This window comes from Phodopus roborovskii, unplaced genomic scaffold (genome assembly GCF_943737965.1).
Source record: "Phodopus roborovskii unplaced genomic scaffold, PHOROB, whole genome shotgun sequence".
Classification (NCBI taxonomy): Eukaryota; Metazoa; Chordata; class Mammalia; order Rodentia; family Cricetidae; genus Phodopus; species Phodopus roborovskii.
The window spans coordinates 10,759,559-10,781,139 of record NW_026126611.1 but is presented as its reverse complement, the minus strand read 5'-3'; the positions used below and the strand labels follow the sequence as shown (position 1 = coordinate 10,781,139).

Genomic DNA, 21,581 nt, shown 5'->3' with positions numbered 1-21,581 from the left:
AACGGATGACACTGGATGCTTCCTTCTGGCCTCCGTGTGTGCACAGACACACGCACATAAATGAATAATATTTTTATCGTTTAGAGAAAGCAGGCCCAAGCCCCCAAGGATCTGAGGCAGATGTACTCTCAGTAGCTTTGTTCATTAGCTATGCTGTTCTCCTTCTGTTGTTCCAGCAAGAAAAAAAAAAAAATCAATGTCTGCTCCCTGAGTCATTCATTAAATATTTACAGATGCCAGTTAGTGTTGCCCTGTAGGCAGCTGACCCTAGCTTGTCTGCTCACTGACTTTGTATCTGTGATATACAGACTCTTTACAGGTTTCTTCTTTTTACTGTGTGTGTGTGTGTGTGTGTGTGTGTGTGTGTGTGTGTGTAAAACAGCACACATGTGAAGGCCAGGGTATTGACTCTTGGGAGTCCTTCCACTCTATGGGATTCTGAGGACCACACTCAGACCTACCCACACACAGTTGGAGGCGTATGGGTTGCTTTCAAACACCTTTTTTGTGTGTCCGATAGTGACTTTCAGTTGTATCCCTATCACGTACCAACAAAACAGGAAGTGAATCCAGTGAGAAAGGAGGTCACAAACGATGACTTAGAGTACAGCTCAGTGACAGAGAACTTGCCCAGCCCCACGTGCGAGGCCATGAGTTTACACAAACGCACAGGCGCGTGCACACACACACGCTATAGTGGCTGTGATTTGATTTATAACAATATTTACTCCATGTATTTTTTTTAAGAGTGTGATTCTGGGGGAAATAGTCAGGAGCACACACGTGGTGACAAAACCTATGATCCCAGCACTCAGGAGCCTGAGGCAGAAAAGTCAGAATCGTGAGTTCGAAGCCAGGCTGGGTTACAATAGTGAGCCTGTCTTAACAAAAATAAACAAATACACTGCAAATGTTTCCCTTTAGATGAAGAAAAGCCTCCCGAGTTCTCAGAGAAGCAGCACTGAAACAGTAGTGTCCTGGCCTGAGTCATTTGATTTGAATAATAAAATAACTGGATTGCACAGAACACCCTAGCAAGCAATGGATAACCAGAGAAAATACCTTTAAATTACATTCTACATGATTAATTTTAGTGTGTGTGTGTGTGTGTGTGTGTGTGTGTGTGAACTCCTATGGAGTCCAGAAGAGGGTACCAGAGCCCCTGAAGCTGGAGTGACAGGTGGCTTGAGCCACCTGACATGGGAATGAAATTTGTCCTCTGAAAGACCAGCACATGCATTTAGTTGTGCAGTCATATCTCCAGCCCCCTAAATGACTTTTCAAAGACCTTAACTAGTTAACTTATCCTTCCTGACAGATCTTCCAATGTCCAAGAAGTCTAATAGGCCAGTTAAATATTCAAAAATCAAAAACAAGACAAAACAAAAACAATAGCAATGTCTTTATATAGCTCAAAATCACGGTGCTTTAGAATTGGATTCTGATATGATTTTCACGTATTCTGCCTTCTTCACTGAGATTCAAAAGTATATAGCAAAGATGTGTGGATTCTGTGGTCTAAGTTTTCTGATCCACAAAGCATGTTAGCATCCATGTTTATGTCTTGGCTATAAGTGACCTTCAAAGGCTCTGGCAATCAGCCACCATGACAATTCTACAAACCCACTACACTTCCACACAGATGCCAGTGTCATGATTTTTACAGGAAAGTGACTCCTCTTTATGGGAGCAAGATCCCAAACCTCCTCGTCTTCGCACCAGAAAGAACTATTTCTTTTTTCAAATGATTTCCAAGTGTGTAGTCCTGAGTTCTGATTACGATGCACCTTCTGTTGGTTGTTTGGGAGGCAGGGCAGAATGAAGCCCTTCCTCAATTCAATGGACTCTCAGCGTGCATACTAGCGGCAGCTGCACCCTTGGGCTTTACTTGTTTCCTTCCCATGGGAGTCCCTTTCCTTCAGTATCTTCACCCATCTACCTTATATCTTGCTGAGCTAAAGTAATCATTTGAAGAGTGACTGGCATACTTTGGTTACTCAATATTAATATTGGAACATGTCATCTATTACTTTTCTGTTTAAGATATTATTTTACTTATGTGGGAGAAGCAGATAAATTCTATTTCTTTGTTTATGCCTAGAACAGTTATAGGTCTATTGGTGCTGTTTGAGGATGTTGTGGCCCTTTAGGCTTAGCTTGAATTTTATAACCATCTCTACTTATAGCCCAAGATTTCTGCTTTCTGGTCTCCAATATATGAGGAATCCCAGCCATACATTCCCACCATGATGGAATGTCCTCCCTGGGGTCAAACAAGCCCCTTCTTCCATCACTTATGTCTGTCAGGCTTTTGGTCACATTGATGAGAAGAATAAATAGTAAATATGACATATTTCTTGCTAGGCATAAGTTCCAAGTGAATGAATACTAATAGCTTTATAGTTGTCAATTATTTATCTTGGAATATGAATGTGCGAACTGAGACGCCTCTTATAGGACTAATCCTGCAAAACCACAGAAAGACCTCACACACCCAGTAAGTTCACCTGATCATGGATCTTTAGGTCCAAGGCAACTTCAGCCAGCTGGAGGGAGATTTCAGATGGCAATATAGTGTAAAGACCCAAGTACTTATTCTTCTGCTCTTCTGCAATTTTCTCAATGCTCTCTCGGTGGCTTGTAGCTTCAGCTAGGAGGATCTGAGGAAATAAAGCAAAAGAAGAAACCAGTAGGTGCCCGGTAAGGACCACACTTTTTATGGATCTAGAGATAAAACCATCTATTTTTCATCAGTTATGGAATTAGAGAAACATTTCACGAGGGGAATGAGCTCCAGCATGTCCCCTCTCGTCAGGCAGCTAGTCCCATGAAGAAATCATACAACATACCTATTAATACAAGCCTAAAAAGTCCCATTAACAACCCGTTAAGTATGCACAAGAGGAGTCAAAGCCAAGGCCACATTTTGACATGAAGAGCATAGAGCACGAGGAGACTTTTGTACCTTCAGTTCTTGTAGTTGTGTGTCTGTCTCTATTGTCGGATTCCCTAAATACTCCTTCGTTTCTCGAACCCAAGACTTCACAGCATTAATTTGGGCCTCCACCGCTTCTCGTCCTTGTAGCTCCTGCTTCACCGATTTCCCATGAGTCTTCACTTTGTCCTGCATGCTTCAACATACCAGCGGGAGAGAGCACAGGTTGATCTGAAGTGAACGGACTCCCCTGGGCATGACACAGTCTTACAACAGACACAGAAAGGGGGGAAACCCGGTGTGTTTGTGGCAGGTAATGTTACCCCTCATTCTGTCACACGTTGTTTAGTGACACCAGGGTTCAGTTCAAGGATAAGAGAAGAAGTTGCATCACTGGGGATGAATAATTTATCTCTGGAAATTTGAGAGTTGACTTTCTTCCCTGACACTAAATTGCCATTTATTTCCCTATACCGAAAACCTAGAGATAGCCAGATTCTCTACTTCATCTTTCAGATCTGCTCCAATGCTACAGTAGTATCACCATTTGAAAGTGTCATTGGAATATGTGTGACTGTAAGGAACCAGCCTTTAGAGAAAGAATCAAGCTCTAGACATGATTACTGTCCATGTCCTGATTGATTTGAATTAAAGGGATAAAAGACTTTACATAGTATCAGATTACCCTAACACCATCAATAACCAAGAGAGGTGAATATATATTTGTATGTGAACAGAAGAATAAAATTATCTAAAAATACTTTCCTAATGGACCAAGAAGTAAATCAAGCCAGTTTTAAATCATCAAAATGAACCTTCTTCTAGATTCACTACCAAAGAATGGGATTTATTGTCTAGATTTCTGTACCATTCTGCTCCTATCCCCCTATACCATCAATGGGATATCATACTTTATCAAACCAACATTTTAAATAATGTTCAGTTGCTAAAGGTCCCCATCTAATCTAGGACTTACTAATAGCCAGGCTGACCTCAAACTCATAATCCTCCTGCCTCAGCCTGCTAGTGGTCAGGATTAGAAGTAGGTGTCGCTGTCCCTGGTACTTGTTACCTTCTGAATGACTCACCCTCTCTCCCACCACTCAAGGGATTGCTACGCCTTTTATATGTCATTCCACCCCAATGTCATTCAAACCTGCTCAGTCTCCAGCTGCAGAAGACACCTACCTTCCTTGCCACCTCCCCACCCCTAGACTAGTTATCTCTGTTTAGATATAGTCTCTTAGTGTCCCTGGTGGGTAACCTCCAATGCCAGCCTCACCCAGGGAGCACACTTACGAGCAACTTTCCAGAGATATCTAACTGAAGGGGGTTGCCATCCCCTAACTGTGGGTGGCACAGGCTTGGGTCCCAGATTGAACAAAAAGGAAAACAAGAGAAAGCAAACCAAGTACAACCATTAGTTGCTTAGTTTCCTGGTTTGGGTGCGATGAGGGCAGGGTCCTTATGATCTATCTCGCCTCCCCTACTGATGGGCTGTACGCCCTCAGACCGTGGAGCAAAACAGAACCTTCCTCCCTGAAGGTGATCTCGTTACAGGGACAAGGAAGGAAAGTAACAACTTTGTGCATATTTTGCAAAACTTCACTGAACTGGTCCTTTGGTCACCTGTCAGTATTTTAAAATGCAGGAAGGTAAACAATTAAGTCTGCTTGACTAATCTGTACTTGTCATTGTTTGCCCCTTCCAACCTGTGCGTGCATGTGTGCATGCGTGTGCATGCGTGTGTGTGTGTGTGTGTGTGTGTGTGTGTGTGTGTGTGTGCAGATGTGGGGGGGTATGAGTATACATGTATGTGCAAATACATGAATACAGAGGCCAAAGGTCAAACTTGGGTATAATTCCTCAGGAGCTATCCATCTGGATTTTTCAGACAGAATCTCTATAGCCTAGAGTTCATGGAGTAGGCTAAGCTGCCTGGCCGGTCAGTCCCAGAGATCTGCCTGCCTGTCTCTATGTCCCTGTTGCTGGGATTACAGGTATGGGCTACCATGTTGAGCCTATCTTCCTTCCTTCCTTCCTTCCTTCCTTCCTTCCTTCCTTCCTTCCTTTCTTCCTTCCTTCCTTCCTTTCTCTCCCTTTTTCTTTCTTTCTTTCTTTCCTTCCTTCCTTCCTTTCTCTTCCTACCCACCTACCTTCCTTCCTTCTTTAAAATGTGGGTGTAGAGGATTAAACCCGGACCATCATGTCTATGCGGCAGGCACTTTACCAACTGAGGTATCCTCCCCACTGGCTCTCAACCATTGTATAACATCTATATTAGTATGTGTGTACTTGTCTTCTGAAGAATGGAAGAGTTATGAAAAGCCGGGAGTAACTGGCATGACGGAGCATCCCCATGCACACAAAACAGGTATGGAATTACTTGAGACACTGGTCTTGCATTGCAGCGATCTCCTGAAGGATGGGCACCTCTTCTCCAGTGCTAGTGATGGCTCTGTCTTGCAGCATGCCCAGTGCTTGATGCTGTAGCACGCCCAGGGCCAGCTGCTGCTGCTCCAGCTCCAGTGAGCATGCCTCGAGGCATTCAAGGAGCGCAGTGAGCTCTGCTTTTGAGGCCTTTTCTGTTGAACTCTGAGGTAGTTTGCCTTGCAGTTGACCAATCATTTCAGTGGTTTCTTTAATCTAGTGACAAGGAGACAAACATCGTATGAAGCTCAAAATTATACTGGAGAAAAAAGAAGTATGGCGAATCTAGTGAGTGCCATACTTGACATTGTCAACTATGACGACACAAATTCTAAATGTTAGAGATGGAAACTGACACAGTAGCTTTAACACGACCACCTCTCCCAGCCTGGGTTTAAATCATTAATCCCCAAATATTATGGAGGCAGTGACAGACTACATGTGGCAGAAAAAAAAACATTATATGAACGAACACACAGAACTTCTACTCTTAAAGTTAGCTGAGCATGTGTGTGCCACAAAGAAGGTGTGGGTAAAACACTGAACCTTCCTGATAGGTGGGAGAAATTACACAGGGACTCGAGCAATGTGTTCAATTCTCATTTTTATGACAACAACAAAAAAACTAATTTTGTACTTTTTCCAAAATAGGTTAACAACAAATGGGACTCACGCTGAGCTATCCTTCCTTCACAATTTCATTGCTTAATTTTCTTTTTAAGAATCCATTTATATACTTATTTTCAAAGTTTCATTTGTTGTTTATGCATGCGTGAGGTATGCACATGAGCAAGAGCACATAACATGTGTGCATGTAACACACATGTGGATGTCACAGGACATTTGGGAGTCTGCTTTCTCACTTCACGGTGGGTTCTAGGGACCAGAGCAGGTGCTCAGGCTTGTGCCGCAAGCCCTTTTCCCTGCTGAGCCATTTAGCTGGCCCTTAATTTATTTTAAAATTAGTATACAAAGCGACAGATTCTCTTATAACATTTTCGCACATCTTCTTTTTGGTTGACCCTACCCGTCTCCCTTTCCAAACTCCCAGTCCGCCTTGTCCTCATCCTGTCTCTTGTCTCCTTACATTTTTTCTGCCCCTTGTGTTCCTTCTTTGCTTCTCTCTGCCACCTGCATTCCATGCAAACAGCCCCGGCTTCTGCTCTCGTTTGTGCTTGTGGTTCAAGATACGAACCCTGACCTTGCTGCTCCAACCGTCCTGTCTGCTGCTTGCTTGCTGTCATGCCCCCCTCCCCGACACTGGCCCTTACTAATCCTCTGGAACTCAAGTAAACTTTCTTCTGTAAGTTACCTTGATGATGGTGGTTTTTGTTTTTTTTCTTAATCACAGCAACGGAAATGTAACTAACACAAAGGCAAGACACCAGTTGTCAAAATACATGCTCATCTCTGAGGAATGGAATAAGGCTCCACTTAAGCCGATCCCTGACGGAAGGAAGTTACCTTATTGCTCAAGCCCTTCCACTCATGGATCGCATCCTTCAGGATCTTCTCCTGGTCCTGGGCCACAGCACGGAGACGCGTCCAGCGCTGCCAGACGGTGGTCATCGACCTGCTTAGGGTCGCTTTGCTTGCGTCGTTTCCGGTTTTCTCTAGTGGTGACGCTTTTTCCTCCAGGGCCACAATTTTCTCACGGAAAGAGTCAACTACAGACACTATAGCCTAGTTCAGGGTTGGGGGTGAGGAGGGGGGGTTAGAGAAAGATTGATTTTGGTTTTTAAGTTCTGCGGACTTGGGTGAAAGCCCAAAGACACTCGCAAAAGGAGATATTTCTATGTACATTTATGTCTCCCAGGCAGTCATGGTGGCAAGTGTCTAGTGGTCCGGAGGTAGGGCAACAGAGTCATGGAGTCAAGGTCATCTTCAGCTACATGGATCGTTCAAGACCAGCCTGGGCTAACTAGAACCCTGCCTCGAAAACACAGAAGTCAATTAATAATTATGAATGCATTTTGCTTCCTCTAATAACTTTTAATGTTTTACTTATCAGGGTTAGGTTTGGACTTATTTTGAAAGGTAAGTATTATTTATTTATGAAAGTCAGGTTACTTTCTACTTGAGATGATTTTTAAAATATCCCTGAATATCAACAAAAATGTAAAAAAAAAAAATTGACTTGGGTACTTTAGGATGCTCTAGTCTTCCTTACATTGCTATGCGAGGTGAGGGGAACTCAGGAATTTTGTTTTAGTTAGCCCAAGATATCAAGAGGCAGTATTTACTGATGTTTTAAAGGGGTTATTTACTTATTTATTCTGGGGACCGGCAGGATACGGGGAGGAGTTAAAGAAAACTTTATGAGTCAGCTCTCTCTCCACCTCGTTTGGCAGAGGGCATCTCTCCTCTGTCCTGCTGTGGCATGGATTCCGGGTTATCCTGGTACCATCTCCCCTGCTGTAGAGGTGCTAGGATTACTAACCTGTGCCTGCTTTTTATGTGCGTTCAGGGGACAGAACCCGGGTTGGCGGGTGTCTGGCTTGCACAGCGAGCATTACTACCCACTGAGCCATCTCCCCAGCCCTGAACTGCCACTTTTAAGTACCATATCATCTCAGGAGCAGATCGCTTTGAATTTCCCAGTTGATCCTTAGGTATGCATTCCTTGTGAGTACCCACCAATTATGAGACGTGTCTATTTGTGTCTTTATCATACCAAAAGAAGCCAGATGGAAATAAAGATTTAGTGATGTGATATTGGAAATATCACAAAGACGTGTTTAGTTGACATCAAAAGACATTAAAATGCCAGCGACAAAACTGACCTTGTGTTTTGACAACTTTTCCTCAGCCTCGTGGCTGGAAGAAGTCTTCAACAGTGAAAACTCAGACAGCTTCTTTTCTGCGTCGTTCATCAACTCGATAATGTCTTCCCTTGCTCTCTGGTAGTCCTGCCATTGAACCATGCATCTTGAAAGAGTCCAAGAGAAATAAATAAGCAATACAAACCCAGCTATTTCCACACAGAGCTCTAGTGGCCACATGTCTAACGATAAGAGAGAAAAACAAATTTACAGGCTAAGGTATGTTATTATATACGTTCTATTAACATGCTGCTATTTCCTGTGTGACGGTATCTTTTCGAATGAGCCTACTCTCAGTACCTCTGTAGGAGGTCCCGCTGGGCATGGGAGTCCTCGAAGACCCTGTGACTCCGTTTTTCTAGGGAAGCCATCTTCTGTGCTAACTCCTCCTTCCCAGTTGGCTTGATGAGTGGATCCAGCTTGGTCGCCAGACCTTGGAGCTCCTCCATGTTGCTGTGGAACTGACCCTCTGTTTTGAAAAACTCCATGTGACTTTTGAGATTTTCCTCCGCGCTCTCAACATCTAGGCCGTTGCCTGCCAGCTGTAACATTTCCTGGGCGTCCTCAAGCCAGTCGTTAGCTGTTTGGAACACTTGATAATACCTTTGACAGTGACTGTATATTTCTGTCAAGGTTTCCTGAAAGACAGACATCATGATACAATCAACTCCCATATGCAGCGGGTTTGTAAGAAGCCATTTCATTTCCCCATCTCGTTTCTAGATCCCAGCTTTATAAATGCCGTGAAAAGCTAACATGTAAGTTGGGAGAACTATTTTCATGGTGAGCGCCTCCGAATCCTTTATTCCCCATTTTGCTAATCATGCTGTAATTCTACCAGTGCGGTTAACATATACCACGTATAAGTAAGGGGAGAAATAAACTATAAATTTACGTTAGCATCTTGACTGATTCTGAAACTGTGTTGTTGTTTTTTTTTTTTATGGTGTGTGTGTGTGTGTGTGTGTGTGTGTGTGTGTTTCTCAAGACAAAATACAAAGTGTGGTAGCTGCATGGCCTGTGACATGTTGTCACAAGTGCCCCAGTGTGTTAAAGGAATGACAACATCCAAAGTCCAAACCAGCCTTTGGCAGCTTCTGGAAATGAATGACTTGCCCTTGAGAGACTAAAATAGAAGAGGTAGAAATCCTCAGTCTTGCTGCTTCAAGCCCAGAAGGAAATACTCTAACCAGCCATCAAGGAATGGACAAGAGACGGCACACTGGAAGCAGATGGCTATGCAGTAGTCATGGCTGGCAGCAAACAAGAGCGATTGGGAAGGGAGAGCAAAGGATGAGCACGTGGTACAAATACTTCCGATAACATCTGGATGGACGCGACTAAGACAGAGAGGCAAAGCATAGGCAGCCGCCCAGATTTAACATTGTGTTCAAGAATTACCAACTTGAAACAAAGAATCAATCAATATCATAGTCCAGTGGTTCTGAACCTGTGGGTGGTGACACATTTAATGTAAATATCAGATACTTACATTAAAATTTATAACAGTAGCAAAATGACAGTTATGAAGTAACAACAAAAATAATTTTATGGTTGAGGTCCCCACAGCATGAGGAACTGTGCTAAGGGATGGAGGGATTAGGAAGGTTGAGAACCGCTGTGACAGATGATTTTCAAACGGAAGAGGTCAGTGCTGGCCCTGCACTCAGGAGCCTGCCTCTGGATCTACAGCGGTAGGAAAATAGTTGTTAAGTTTAACGATGGTTCTGAGTTAAACCATGGAGAGGAAGTACGCTGAGCACACTTTCCAAAAGCCAGCATTTTGGGTGTTTATTAAAACCTTACATAAACACTAAGTTTTGCTATTTAAGGCTTAGAAGTGGAGAACAGGAGAACATATGGGACCAGGAAGATTGAGTCGGGGGACGAATAGACGAGAGCGGAAAAAAAAGAGATACCATGATAGAGGGAGCCATTAGAGGTTTGAAGAGAAAACTGACTCTAGAGAAATGTCCAGAGACCTACAAGGATGACCCCAATCTAACAATGTGAGCAACAGTGGAGAGGCTACCTTATATACCTTTCCCTGATAATGAGATTGATAACTAACTTATATGCCATCATAGAGCCTTCATCCAGTAGCTGATGGAAACAGAAGCAGACACCCACAGCTAAACACTGAGTTGAACTCCTGGAATCCAGTTACAGAGAGGGAGGAGTGGTAAGAAAAGAGGTCAAGACCAGGCTGGAGAAACCCACAGAGACAGCTGACCTGAACAAGGGAGAGCTCATGGCCCCCCAGACTGATAGCTGGGAAACCAGCATAGGACCGACTCAGACGCCCTGAATACGGGTCTTAACCACTGAACCATCTGTTTAGGCTAGGATTATTATCTTTTGTGACAGGTTTTCATATAGCTTAGGCTGGCTTCAAACTCCCTATGTAGATGTTTGATTTATGATCCTCCTCCTGCCTCTACTTCTCAAGTTCTGGGTACACTGCCCTCTACCACCATGCTCCGTTTAAGTAGCGCTGGGAATGAAACTAGGAGTCATGTGCATGACGGGCAGGGGACTGAACTTTACTAATAGCTATATTTCCAGGCTGGGGCCAGGGGCTTGAAGGAAACAATTCCATGGTGGCCTCTGTGTCTTTTCTCTTATATGGAATGAGGAGAGCTTGCAGGGCCTTGAGCAAGCCCCAGTAGGAGGGCGATCTCTGAGGCTCTCCACACACTCCTGTTGCTGTTTGTGGCTCCCAGGTCTCAGGAGCAGTAGATAGAGCCCCCTTGCTCCTGATGGGTTACATGTGATGCCAGGAGAGGGAAGCAGTCCTACCAGAAGAGGAGAAGAAGAAACTGGGCAATGGATGGGACATCCTACAAAAGACGAGGCTGGTCTGTTGTCATTCATCTGGCTTCCCTCCTTTTGGAGCCTCTCTACCCAACGTGATTTTTAAAAGTAATTTACTTAACCTTTATTTTATGTGCATTGATGTGAAGGTGCCAGATCCCCTGGAACTAGAGTTACAGACAGTTGTAAGCTGTCACGGGGGTGCTGGGAATTGAACCTGGGTCTTCTGGAAGATCATTCAGTGCTCTCAACTCTTGAGCCACCTCTCCAGCCCCCAATGTCATTTTTAAGACACCAGGTTTCATATAGTATAAAAAGAGTATCCAGTGGTCATATATTCTATTAGTGTATTCACAATGCTTCTGTGTGGAAATTATTCCCAGGACCTCCACCAATTTAGGATGTGCAGGGCATCACAGTATGAGCAGGTACCCTATACAGTGTACCATACTTGACATCATCTCCATATCCCTTCTGACACCTAATACAATGTTGTTATACTTGGGTGTTAGGGGATTCCTGAGTAAAGATCTGTATATGTTTCAATTTTTAAAAAGTATGCCAATCACATTAGTCCAGAGGTTCCTCAAAAAGTTACACACAGATCTATTGTATAAGTCAGCCATACTACTCCTGGGTATTTTCCCGAAGGGTCCTAAGTGTACACGTCACAGATACACTTGACCATCTACATTTCCTGCAGTGCTATCTATCCATCATATTCTAGTTATGGAATTGACTGGAGGGTCCACTGACAGGAACAGATAAAGAGAATGTGGTGTGCATAAATAATGGAATTATTAATAAGGAGAGGGTGTCACTTGTAGGATAATGAACACAACTAGAGAGTCTCACACTATGTGTATGGAGGCACACATACACATGCATGTAATGACATGAGAATGAAATCTGACTAGAGAAAGACAGATGAATGGGGCATGGGATGAGGCAAGGAGATACCCTTATGAGACCCAGGGCCACATACAGTGAATATATGCCAATAAAAATAAGTAAGTCGGTTGCAAAACAAAGAAAAATATTTTTTTTTCTGAGGTTGGTTGAATCTGTTGCAAGCTACATTATCAAAATCATTTCATTGTCTCCCCTAAAGGTGAGGAAAATGCCACACTACACTAATCTAAGTAAAATGTCTCCAATATGGGACACACGACAATGAGCACACACATAAATACTAAAAACGGTCTGTGAAGACATCGTTGAGGTTGATTTGATGAACCATCACACAAGCAGTGTTTGTTTGTTTTTTGGTTTTCGTTTTTCTGTTTGCTGGTTTTCTTTTATTTCTTTTTTGATTTTATGACGTTTGCGATAAGGTCTCATGTAGCCTAGGATAGCCTCAAAGTGGTTTGTAGCTTGGAATGACCTTGAACTCCTAATCCTCCTGTCTCCACATCTCAAGAGCTGGCATAATATGCATGACTCATCACTCCTGGGTAAAATAAAGCCTTATACCTTAAACAGAGAAGCAACCCTAACCAGACTTTGCCTGTGTTTACAGATAAGCATCCCAGGAAAGAACGGCAGAGCGCCTCCTACAGACCTGCCGGGTGCGCAAGGCTTCCTGCACATCTCCATCCAGCTCCTTGAGCTCAGCCAGGGTGTGCTCCAGGTCAGCCGAGATCAGCTCCTTGGCTTTGGTGAACTTCTCCTGTTCCTTGTGACTCAAGGCACTCATGATCCTCAGGCTGGACAGGACTTCCTCCTGGTGGATCTGGATCTTTCTGATCTCCTCCTGGATGTCCTGGAGGCTGAGGTCAAGGCACACTGGCCCACTGAGCTCCGCCTTCACCCTCCGAAGCCAGTCGAGGGAACGGCTCATTTCCGTCTGGAAGTCTATGCTCTGTACCATTCTGCTCTCACACTCTGTCACCATCTCCCCAACGCCAGATGTCAGACATTTCAGCTCCTCCTGCCAGGCCTGGACCCGACCCTTGGCTTTCTCATAAGCCGAGGGATCGAGGTGTGGAGTAAGATCTTCGAGGTGGACAGCCACTCGTTTAAGCAGAATCCCCGAGTCCTGCAGACTTCCTGCCAGGGAGTGGTAAGCTTTGAGCTTCTCGTCCGCGGGCAGCGTTTCCTCGTTCACTTTGGCCTGCTCAGCTTTCAGGGCTTCCAGTTGACTCTGTAGCTGCTGGCACATCCTCGAATGCTCTTTGTAAGCGCTGGTGGTGTCTTCTAACCAACTGGCCCTTTGCTCGGCTTGTCGCTTCAGCCTGTGGTACAGGGCCGCCAGCTGTAGCATCTTCTCTGGCTGCCAAGGCTGACCCGTGCTGCGAAAACTCTCTTTTTTCTGGTTCAGTTCATTCACGGCTTCCCCAAGGTCCGACACCTCACCCAGAAGGGCTCTGCAGCTCTCTTGAAGAGAAACACTCTCCTCGACAATCAGGTCTGAGGGCATTTTCCTCATCTTCAGGAACTGCGCTTCCAGTTCACCCAGAGACTGGGTTGTCAACTCGATCAAAGAAGCATATTCCTTTCGGGCCAGAATTGCTTCCTGGATTTTATAGAACTTGTCCTTAGCCAAGGCAACAATGACATTGAATTGTTGGGGCAAAGCACTGAGTTTTTCACTGAGGTAGGAATGGTCCACTTCATTTAGCGATGGTAGCATGGCCTGCCCAGTGCTCTGCAGTGCGAGCAGAAGGTTTTCGTACTCCGGAGATTGTTCTAGAATGTTCTGGTATTTGTCCAATTGTGCATGGAGCTCAACACCCTCATTCATGAGACTGATCTCAGGAAATGTGACAATGTCTGCTTGTTTAAGCCAATGGCAAACTTTATCAAAGTCTTCCTTAAAATGCTTTCTCGAAACTAGACTCTTCTCCAGCTCCTGCAACCGGTGACTACATTTTTGCAAAACGGTGTCATAGACGCTCTGCAACTCCTGAAGCTTCCCCAGCACCTCTGGCCTTTCTTGCTCTATTATTCCTTTCATCAGTTCTCGACCCTGTGCCCAAAGTCCGGTGACCTCATTTTGGTAAGTCTTGAGACTGGCCTGGGCAGTCTTACATGTCTTCACCTGCTTGCTCACATCGTCTGGAAGTAGGCAGATATATTCCCGGAACATGATCTTTCGCTCGTGTTGTTGGATTTGGCTGGTAGCCCGGAAGACTGCCATGAGAAACTGGGTCTTCTCGGATAAAGCCTTGTTCAAGTACTTCCTTCGCTGGCCCACTAAGTCGCTGAGACAGTTCACATGCTTCTGGGCATCCGAAAGTGCCTTCTGGATCACCTTCCGTTCATTGAGGCCAAGGTCAGCCATTACACGATCTGCATCCTTCATGAGTGACTTCAGGAGCATCTGTTTGGCCTCCAGCTCACTGCAGATGGCCAGGTGGTCCATGAGGAGGTTCTGAACCATGTCAGGAGGTGGGCTCTGCTTCAAGGCCTCCACAAGGTTGGGTTGTTGCTCTGCTGCCCACTCCATCAGCTCCTGGAACCTGGATTGTACCACGTTTAATTCCTCCAAGTTGGTGACGGACACCTGGATTTTCCTCTTGACAAGGTCCTCGAGCTGAAACCAGCGTCGCTCGAAGTGACTGGCCTGCTCTCTCACCAGCTCTCTGTCATCTAAACTCAGGCACTCTATCAGTTTCTGCTTGCAGTCTTTCAGCTCTTCAATAGCGTACTTCTTCTCCTGCAACGCCAAGGCTAACTTCTTCAAAGCCTCCAAGTGGACAGCCGTGCTTTCTGCATTGGATCTATAAACACACAGGACAAAATCAGTTCCTTACCCTTCTAAAGGATAGTTGAGCATTAACTGCCTCAGCGTATGGTTGACTGATAAAGCTGTTGTTATTGGGAATTCAAGTCTCGTCTAACCCTTGAATCACATGTTTCTCAGCTCTGTTTTTAGTAGACAATGCTGCCTTCCAACCACATCTCCACATGCCTTTAGCTTTCCCCAGATCTTATAATCCACCTAGTGACATGTGTGATGTTACATATAGAGAAACACAGATCTGCCTCATAAAAAAATAATGTTGAATGTTATCAATAATAATAGCGTTATGGCCATTCTTGTTGGATCAAGGTACAATAAATGGTAGAGTTCTAGATGGCACAATCTAGAAGGTATCACCAGTGGCTCAGAAGCTGTATTTGGTTGTTTTTACATACCTCTGACCTCTGTACTTAGATATGAGAAAAAATTTAAATGAATGTGTGATTTAAATCATCACCCTTTTCATTACAAAGCCCAGATTGAAAAAAAAAAAAAAAAAAAAAAAAAAAAAAAAACTAGATCTTACAGCCCCTTGAATTTACAGGAGATCAGATCTGGAGTATGGGAAATCAGGCTTGTTGGCAGTATGATTGGGTTTGGTCTTTGATACATGAGGTTTAAGGTACCTATTGAATTAATATAAGCCAGATATATGGGGAGGTATACCTGATATTGACTGCATTTATTAAAAAAAATAAACAGTAAAGAGCTGAACGTCTCGAGAAAGAGTAAAAATGAGAAAATGGTATGTCAAAATAAACAGTAGAACATCTCCAAAATCTACCTACATCTGCAATAATTTGGGCATCTTGTATTGCAAAAACCCAATAGTTTATGTAAAAAGTTCATTTTTTAGTAATTGCAGTGTTCAAAAGCATGGGGATATTTTTGTATACTATAGTAGTGTGTGTGTGTGTGTGTGTGTGTGTGTGTGTGTGTGTATGTGTTGGGCACTCAATTTTTAAGGAATAAAAGTTATGAGGGATTCAAGTACCAAACATCTCAAAGAGCATAGTTTAACTGAATGGAAAAGTAATTTCCTGGAATTTGACTGACCTGATTTGAAACGGAAAGTTCCCCCACAGGCTCATGTGTTAAAACATTTAGTGCCCAGCTGGTGGCACTGTCTGGGGAGTTGTAGAACCTCTGAGAAGCGGAGCTTTGCTAGAGGAAGTGAGTCACCAGAATGAGCTTTGAGTGTACATAACTCAGTTTGCTTCCTACCTGCTCTGTGCTTCCTGTTCCAAGCTGTGACAGGCCAGAGGCACACCCCTGCTGCTGTGGGGATACCTATCACATCATTTTTCTCTCTACAATGGACTGAGCCTAAATAATACCCGGTCAGAGCAATAAGAAAAATATCTTATAGAGTGACCAAACTAGACTAAACTACATGGGATATTATGTAGCTCAGGGACTTGACCGCTTTGCAGAGAAATTTCTAGGGCCTGGAGGTTCAAGGTGGATGCACTTTGTAGTCATGGATGGCAACCAATGACTGGCAGCTAAACAAGATGAAAACATTCAGAGTTGCTATCTCTGGAATACTGTCTTGAGACCACAGACAACCATGCCTCCCCTGCTTATTGGTAACTAGTGTTATTATGCCAGGAATCTCCCCAGTCTACACCCACTGAACATTGGGATCTTAGTGACATTCTGTCAGCTTATGACATCATCATAGTGACCCACTGGAGGATTTCTTCTACCTGGCCACGTTATCCCACTCTGTGGTGAATTTTTCAAGAAAGGCTTCAACAATATCCATGTGGTGGTGGTAATTGCTGCTCCTCTGAAGGTCCTGTTCTCTCTGTGCACACAGCTTGTCAGCCTGGAGGCAAAGGTCTTGCCACTGGTCATTCAGGTGGCTCATTTCCCTGTGTTCAGGAGACTCCTGGTTCTTTGTTAACGCGTTCACCTTTTCTACGATGGCGCTCACAGAGGCCCGTTTGCTCTGCAACTCCTTAACAAAGTCCTGAGGATGACAATGCAGAAAAGATTAGAACACAAATATATACTACATATATACATATATATATATATATATATGTATATATATATATATATCAGAAAAATTTAAGTCACCATGACTTCTGATGAACCTTAGTTCCCAACTGAAATAATAGTATAACTTTGATACTTCCTTGCTTTGTGTCATTTTGAGAAGTATAAACTAAATCTAAAAGTGTGTTTCCTCAAGTTTTCTCAAGATATATTGCATTAAAAAGTGTTTACTTCAGGTGATGGTGGTGCACACCTTTAGTCTCAGCACTCAGGAGGCAGAGGCAGGCAGATCTCTGTGAGTTCCAGTTCAGCCTGGTCTACAGAGCAAGTCCCAGGACAGCTAGGGCTACACAGGGAAATCCTGTTTCAAAACCAAACCAAACCAAATAAAAACAACAAAAAAAATTTTTAATTAAAAAAATTCAAAGTCTATGCTTTTTATAGAAAAAGATAAATTCAATCCAGGTTCCCATTATTTCTTCTGTTTTGTAGCTACAAATAGTAGAAAAACGCTGAATAACTCATCATCAAAGAAAACGGTTTTAAGGTTTGTTTAAAATATGACCCTCTTTCCAGTCAAGTTAATATTCTGATAATAATTCTCAAGTATACATATTATGTACATTATAAATTATACTTCTGCTATTTTTAAATTAATTGCATATTAAGGCTGCATTTAATAAATGGACTTACATCCCTATAGCTGTAGCTATATGACAATAAAAGTCTGAACAATGAGGCCCTGTATTTGTTAAACATCAGTCCCCTGGTTCTGTCAGCTAAAGGTCAGCCATCTTGCTTGCAAACAGTGAATGTTTCATGTGCAGGACTCTGAGAATATACATGAATTATTATTGCTTTGCTTGCTGACACAGGGTCTTGCTACGCTGTCTGTGCTAGTCTTGGCCTCCTGGGCTCAAACCGTTTTCCTCCCCTAGCCTGCAAGTATGGTCGACTGCAAGAGTGTGTTAGTACGTGGCTGTCCGCTGCTTGTACATTGTCTGTCCTAGTGTCTGGGGACTCACAAACCCCCGGGCACACTGAAACTAATGTCCTGAGTGCGTGGCATCGTTTGCTGTTCTTGGCCTCCTGTACAGCCCTCGGGGAGACATTAGTCCCCACCTTCACTTGAGAGACCATGTTCTGGGCAATATTGAGCTCCAGCTCCGAGTGCCTCTTCTTCATGTTCTGCAGCTGTTGGTCAGCATCCTGCAGGTAAATCCAGACCTCCGCCTTAAGGTGCTTGATTTCTTCCCAGCCCTGAGTTAAGTTCTGTGCTTGGACCAGCTTTTGTTCGATCTAGAGAAAACATGGTTAAGTGTTATCAGTTTTCCAGAGACCACTCTCTGCTCCCTGACTGCAAGGTGTGGGTTGTCAGTGGGTCAGTGGGCAGAGCCCAACACTGTTCACACTCAGAGAGAGAGAGAGAGAGAGAGAGAGAGAGAGAGAGAGAGAGAGAGCCCAATACTGCTCATACTCAGAGAACCCAACACTGCTCACATTCAGAGAGAGAGAGAGAGAGAGAGAAAGAGAGAGAACCCAACACTGCTCACACTCAGAGAACCCAACACTGCTCACATTCAGAGAAAAAGAGAGAGAGAGAGCCCAATGCCACTCACACTGGGTGAGTCTGAAAAGTACTTCTTTGTTTGTGTTGAGAAGATCACTATTTCCTATAGGCTTAAGAGTTTCTAAGGAATTAACACATCTAAGAGTTCTCCCATGTGATTTTAATCAGTGATGTGAAGATCCAAGACATTTTAACAGTGTATGAGATCAAAAGCCTCCCTGAAGGGCTTTCCCCATAGGGCCAGGCAGTACATACATTATTTGACTGGTAAATTGGGCTTGGAGCAATTAAGAAAGGCCTACATCTCTAATGCATTTATTTGTCCTTTCATCTCATAAACTCTGAGGGTTTGATGTGGTTTTTGTTTTTGTTTTTGAAACAGGGAATCACACAGCTTAGGATGGCCTGGAAGTCCTGACAATCCCCCTGCTTCAACCTCCCCAACCCCCACCCCAGTTGTGGGATCACAGGCTCCCCACCCTGCTCTACACCTATTAATGCTTTAGACTGCCTTTCAAACTGCTCTGCTGGCTTTTGGAAGTGCGTAATTTGTTTCATTACATCTGTTAAAGGTACTTAGATAATATCACCTTTTAGAAGGGTTTCAGTGCTAGCCCACTGCAGGCCCGACACAGAGCTGCTAGGGCAGGGGTCCTCCGGGCTCAGAGTTATTTAAAGGAAAAAAGAACAACAAAAAGCTGTGAGCGGATGTGATAACAGCAAGAGCCTGGCAATTAGAGTTGAGGAAGGCACTAGTGGCAGGGATTGAATAGATTGAACAATTCAGCTATGATTCCTCTACATTGGCATCTACTTTCATTTCTGTGATGGCTAAAATTCATATATTAATTCATTATTATGAGCATAAGGGGTATATAGCAAGAATATCCCAAGAAACATTTTCTTTAAACCCCACAGCCTTTGAAGAAGATTTGAAGAGCATAACAACAATAACAATAACAACAAAAGCAATTTTCTGGGATTATGATATTTTTTTTACCAGCTGCTCTGTTTGTTGAATGTCTTTGGCGGTGTTTTTCACTGAGGAGTTTGACAAGTCACACATGGAGCAAAGGAGATCCAAGTAGGTTCTTGCCTGTTCTTGCAAAGCTCTGAAGTGTTTGACCTGAAAAAAAAAATTAATTGTCAGAGTCACTTAGCCTGGTGCACTGTTCAGGCAGCAGAGTGTGCAGTTGGGAGCATTTTATTGATATTTCAGAAATCATCTTGTTTTGCCAGTGTTTTCTCCACTGTCCTGAAATATATTTGTGACTCATGGGAGAGAATTCCAAACACACTGGCGGATCTGTTTGTCCACCATCTGGTTCTCGTTATAATTAGAGCTGTCTGCATGGTCTGGGAAAGGGGGGAAACCCAAGGCTTGTCTCCAGCCTTTCCGGATTTTCTCACAACATTTGCTTTTCTTTTTTATATCAGGAAAAGAAATCACAGTCTACTCTTCTGTGCGTATTCACAGGCTGGTGTATAGCGTGAAGTCAAGACCATAGTCAGGGTAAGCTCGGAAACTTCTTTGGAGTGGTATGACTGGGGTTTGTCACCTGCTCTTCCCTTTATCAAATCCTAAGAGGGGCTTATTCAAAGAGGTGATTATTATTTTCATTTCTTCATAGAAACACAGAAACATGGGTTTAAAGAGACAGATACTTCCCATGGGGGAAGATTACGTTTTAGATATTGGATATAAAGCAGTTCACACAGTACAACCTTGGCCATTGCGGAACTGGTGTTCCTCTAAGGGCAGACAAGGTACTATGTCAGCTGATAGTCAGGGCAGGTGTGCTAAACACTGAGTGGGAAAGAAAACTCCATGAGAGGATTGTGCAACTGAAGCCCCCCACAAGCATCGTATCTCCAAGACCGCTTGGAAGATTAGATCTGAACATATCCGAACATATTCAGGAAGTAATTCATCAAACAGGGTAAGGGCAATCTACACCGACGGACACTGGGTACAGAGGCTGGAGCAGAGGGGACAGAGCAGAGGTCAAGGGAGTAACAGGGGCCAAGTCACATGGGCTCTCAGAGGGAATTTGTTATCCCAGTAATAAAAAGCTGAGGACAAGTGGCTGGAGAAAGTTCACAGGTGAAAGAGAATGTGCTGTGTGCCCACAGGAGATTTCATTCTGCTCCAAGGAAAATTGGAAGCTACCACGTTAAATGAAATAAGCCAAGCATCCCAGTGTTCTGGTTTCTGCCTCTACTCAACGGTCTCCAATCTCAGAGCCGCTGACATCAAAGGCAAATAGCTCTTTGAGGGGAGGTCTGCCTTGTACACTGTGGGATGTTCAGTAGCACCCTTAGACTGTACCTTCTCAGAATCAATGACATCTCATCTACTGTTAATCATGTTAGCTGGCTATGTGCTTAATCATTGCTAAATGACCCTGGGGTTGAGGATAGTATGATTCCCCCCAAGTCTACACCATTGCTGCAGTCTGATCAGATTCATCAGATTTTAAAACAGTGAAGTCCTTGCTACCTCAAATCTTCCATTATTAGACAAATTATGATAACAGCCTTGGCCTGTGTTCTACTCTTTGTGTGTGTGTGTGTGTGTGTGTGTGTGTGTGTGTGTGTGTGTGTGTGTGTGTGTTTTGAGATAGGGTTTCCCTGCATTGCTTTGGAGCCTGTCCTGGAACTCTCTCTGTAGACCAGGCTGGCTTCGAACTCACAGATATCCGCCTGCCTCTACTTCTCGAGCGCTGGGATTAAAGGTGTGTACCACCAACCGCCCAGCCACCGTGTGCTACTGTTAACACAAATAGCGTGCGAGGACACAGAAAGCAACGGAGAGCAAAAAGGACCTGTCAGCTTTTCATGTGGATATAATAAATACAGATCTATTTCCCACCAAGTGAGAAGCAGAGCTTTGGGTATTCAATGTGCACAGTGACTGGGTGTTTCATTTCCTGTTAGTCTTACTAATCACTAACCACTATGAACAGCATTACCCCTTGTCCTGTGACCCAGGCCACGACCCATGTCCCAGACAGATGAGTGTTTAGAAATGACAAGAGAAAAAGCTGCCAAGATTTGAGTTTCAAAAATGCAAATAATCTAAAGGATAATGATTTATTTTGTGGTTAATAAAGTTATCTTAATTCCAGCCAGTAGAAACAGTTGCAAATAATTGTTGCTAGCATTAACGTCCAAGGCAAAGCTGGCATAGTTTCTCTCGTCTCCTGCATTTCTATATAAAAACATATAACTCTGAATGGGTGTGTCAGTCTGGTGTTGCCA

At 43.7% G+C, this 21,581-nt stretch overlaps 1 protein-coding gene across 1 annotated transcript in view; it reads right to left on the bottom strand.

Annotated features, from left to right (window-relative positions):
* Syne1 (spectrin repeat containing nuclear envelope protein 1) overlaps window positions 1–21,581 on the bottom strand; it is a 419,055-nt gene that overhangs the window by 164,625 nt on the left and 232,849 nt on the right. Inside the window, exons 74-83 of the mRNA XM_051205995.1 lie at window positions 19,321–19,446; window positions 17,873–18,049; window positions 16,456–16,721; window positions 12,563–14,723; window positions 8,488–8,825; window positions 8,149–8,293; window positions 6,830–7,048; window positions 5,322–5,581; window positions 2,966–3,131; window positions 2,508–2,660 (exon numbers count right to left, since the gene is read on the bottom strand). Coding sequence (XP_051061952.1) covers window positions 2,508–2,660; window positions 2,966–3,131; window positions 5,322–5,581; window positions 6,830–7,048; window positions 8,149–8,293; window positions 8,488–8,825; window positions 12,563–14,723; window positions 16,456–16,721; window positions 17,873–18,049; window positions 19,321–19,446 — 4,011 coding nt within the window. The remainder of the gene's footprint in view (window positions 1–2,507; window positions 2,661–2,965; window positions 3,132–5,321; window positions 5,582–6,829; window positions 7,049–8,148; window positions 8,294–8,487; window positions 8,826–12,562; window positions 14,724–16,455; window positions 16,722–17,872; window positions 18,050–19,320; window positions 19,447–21,581) is intronic.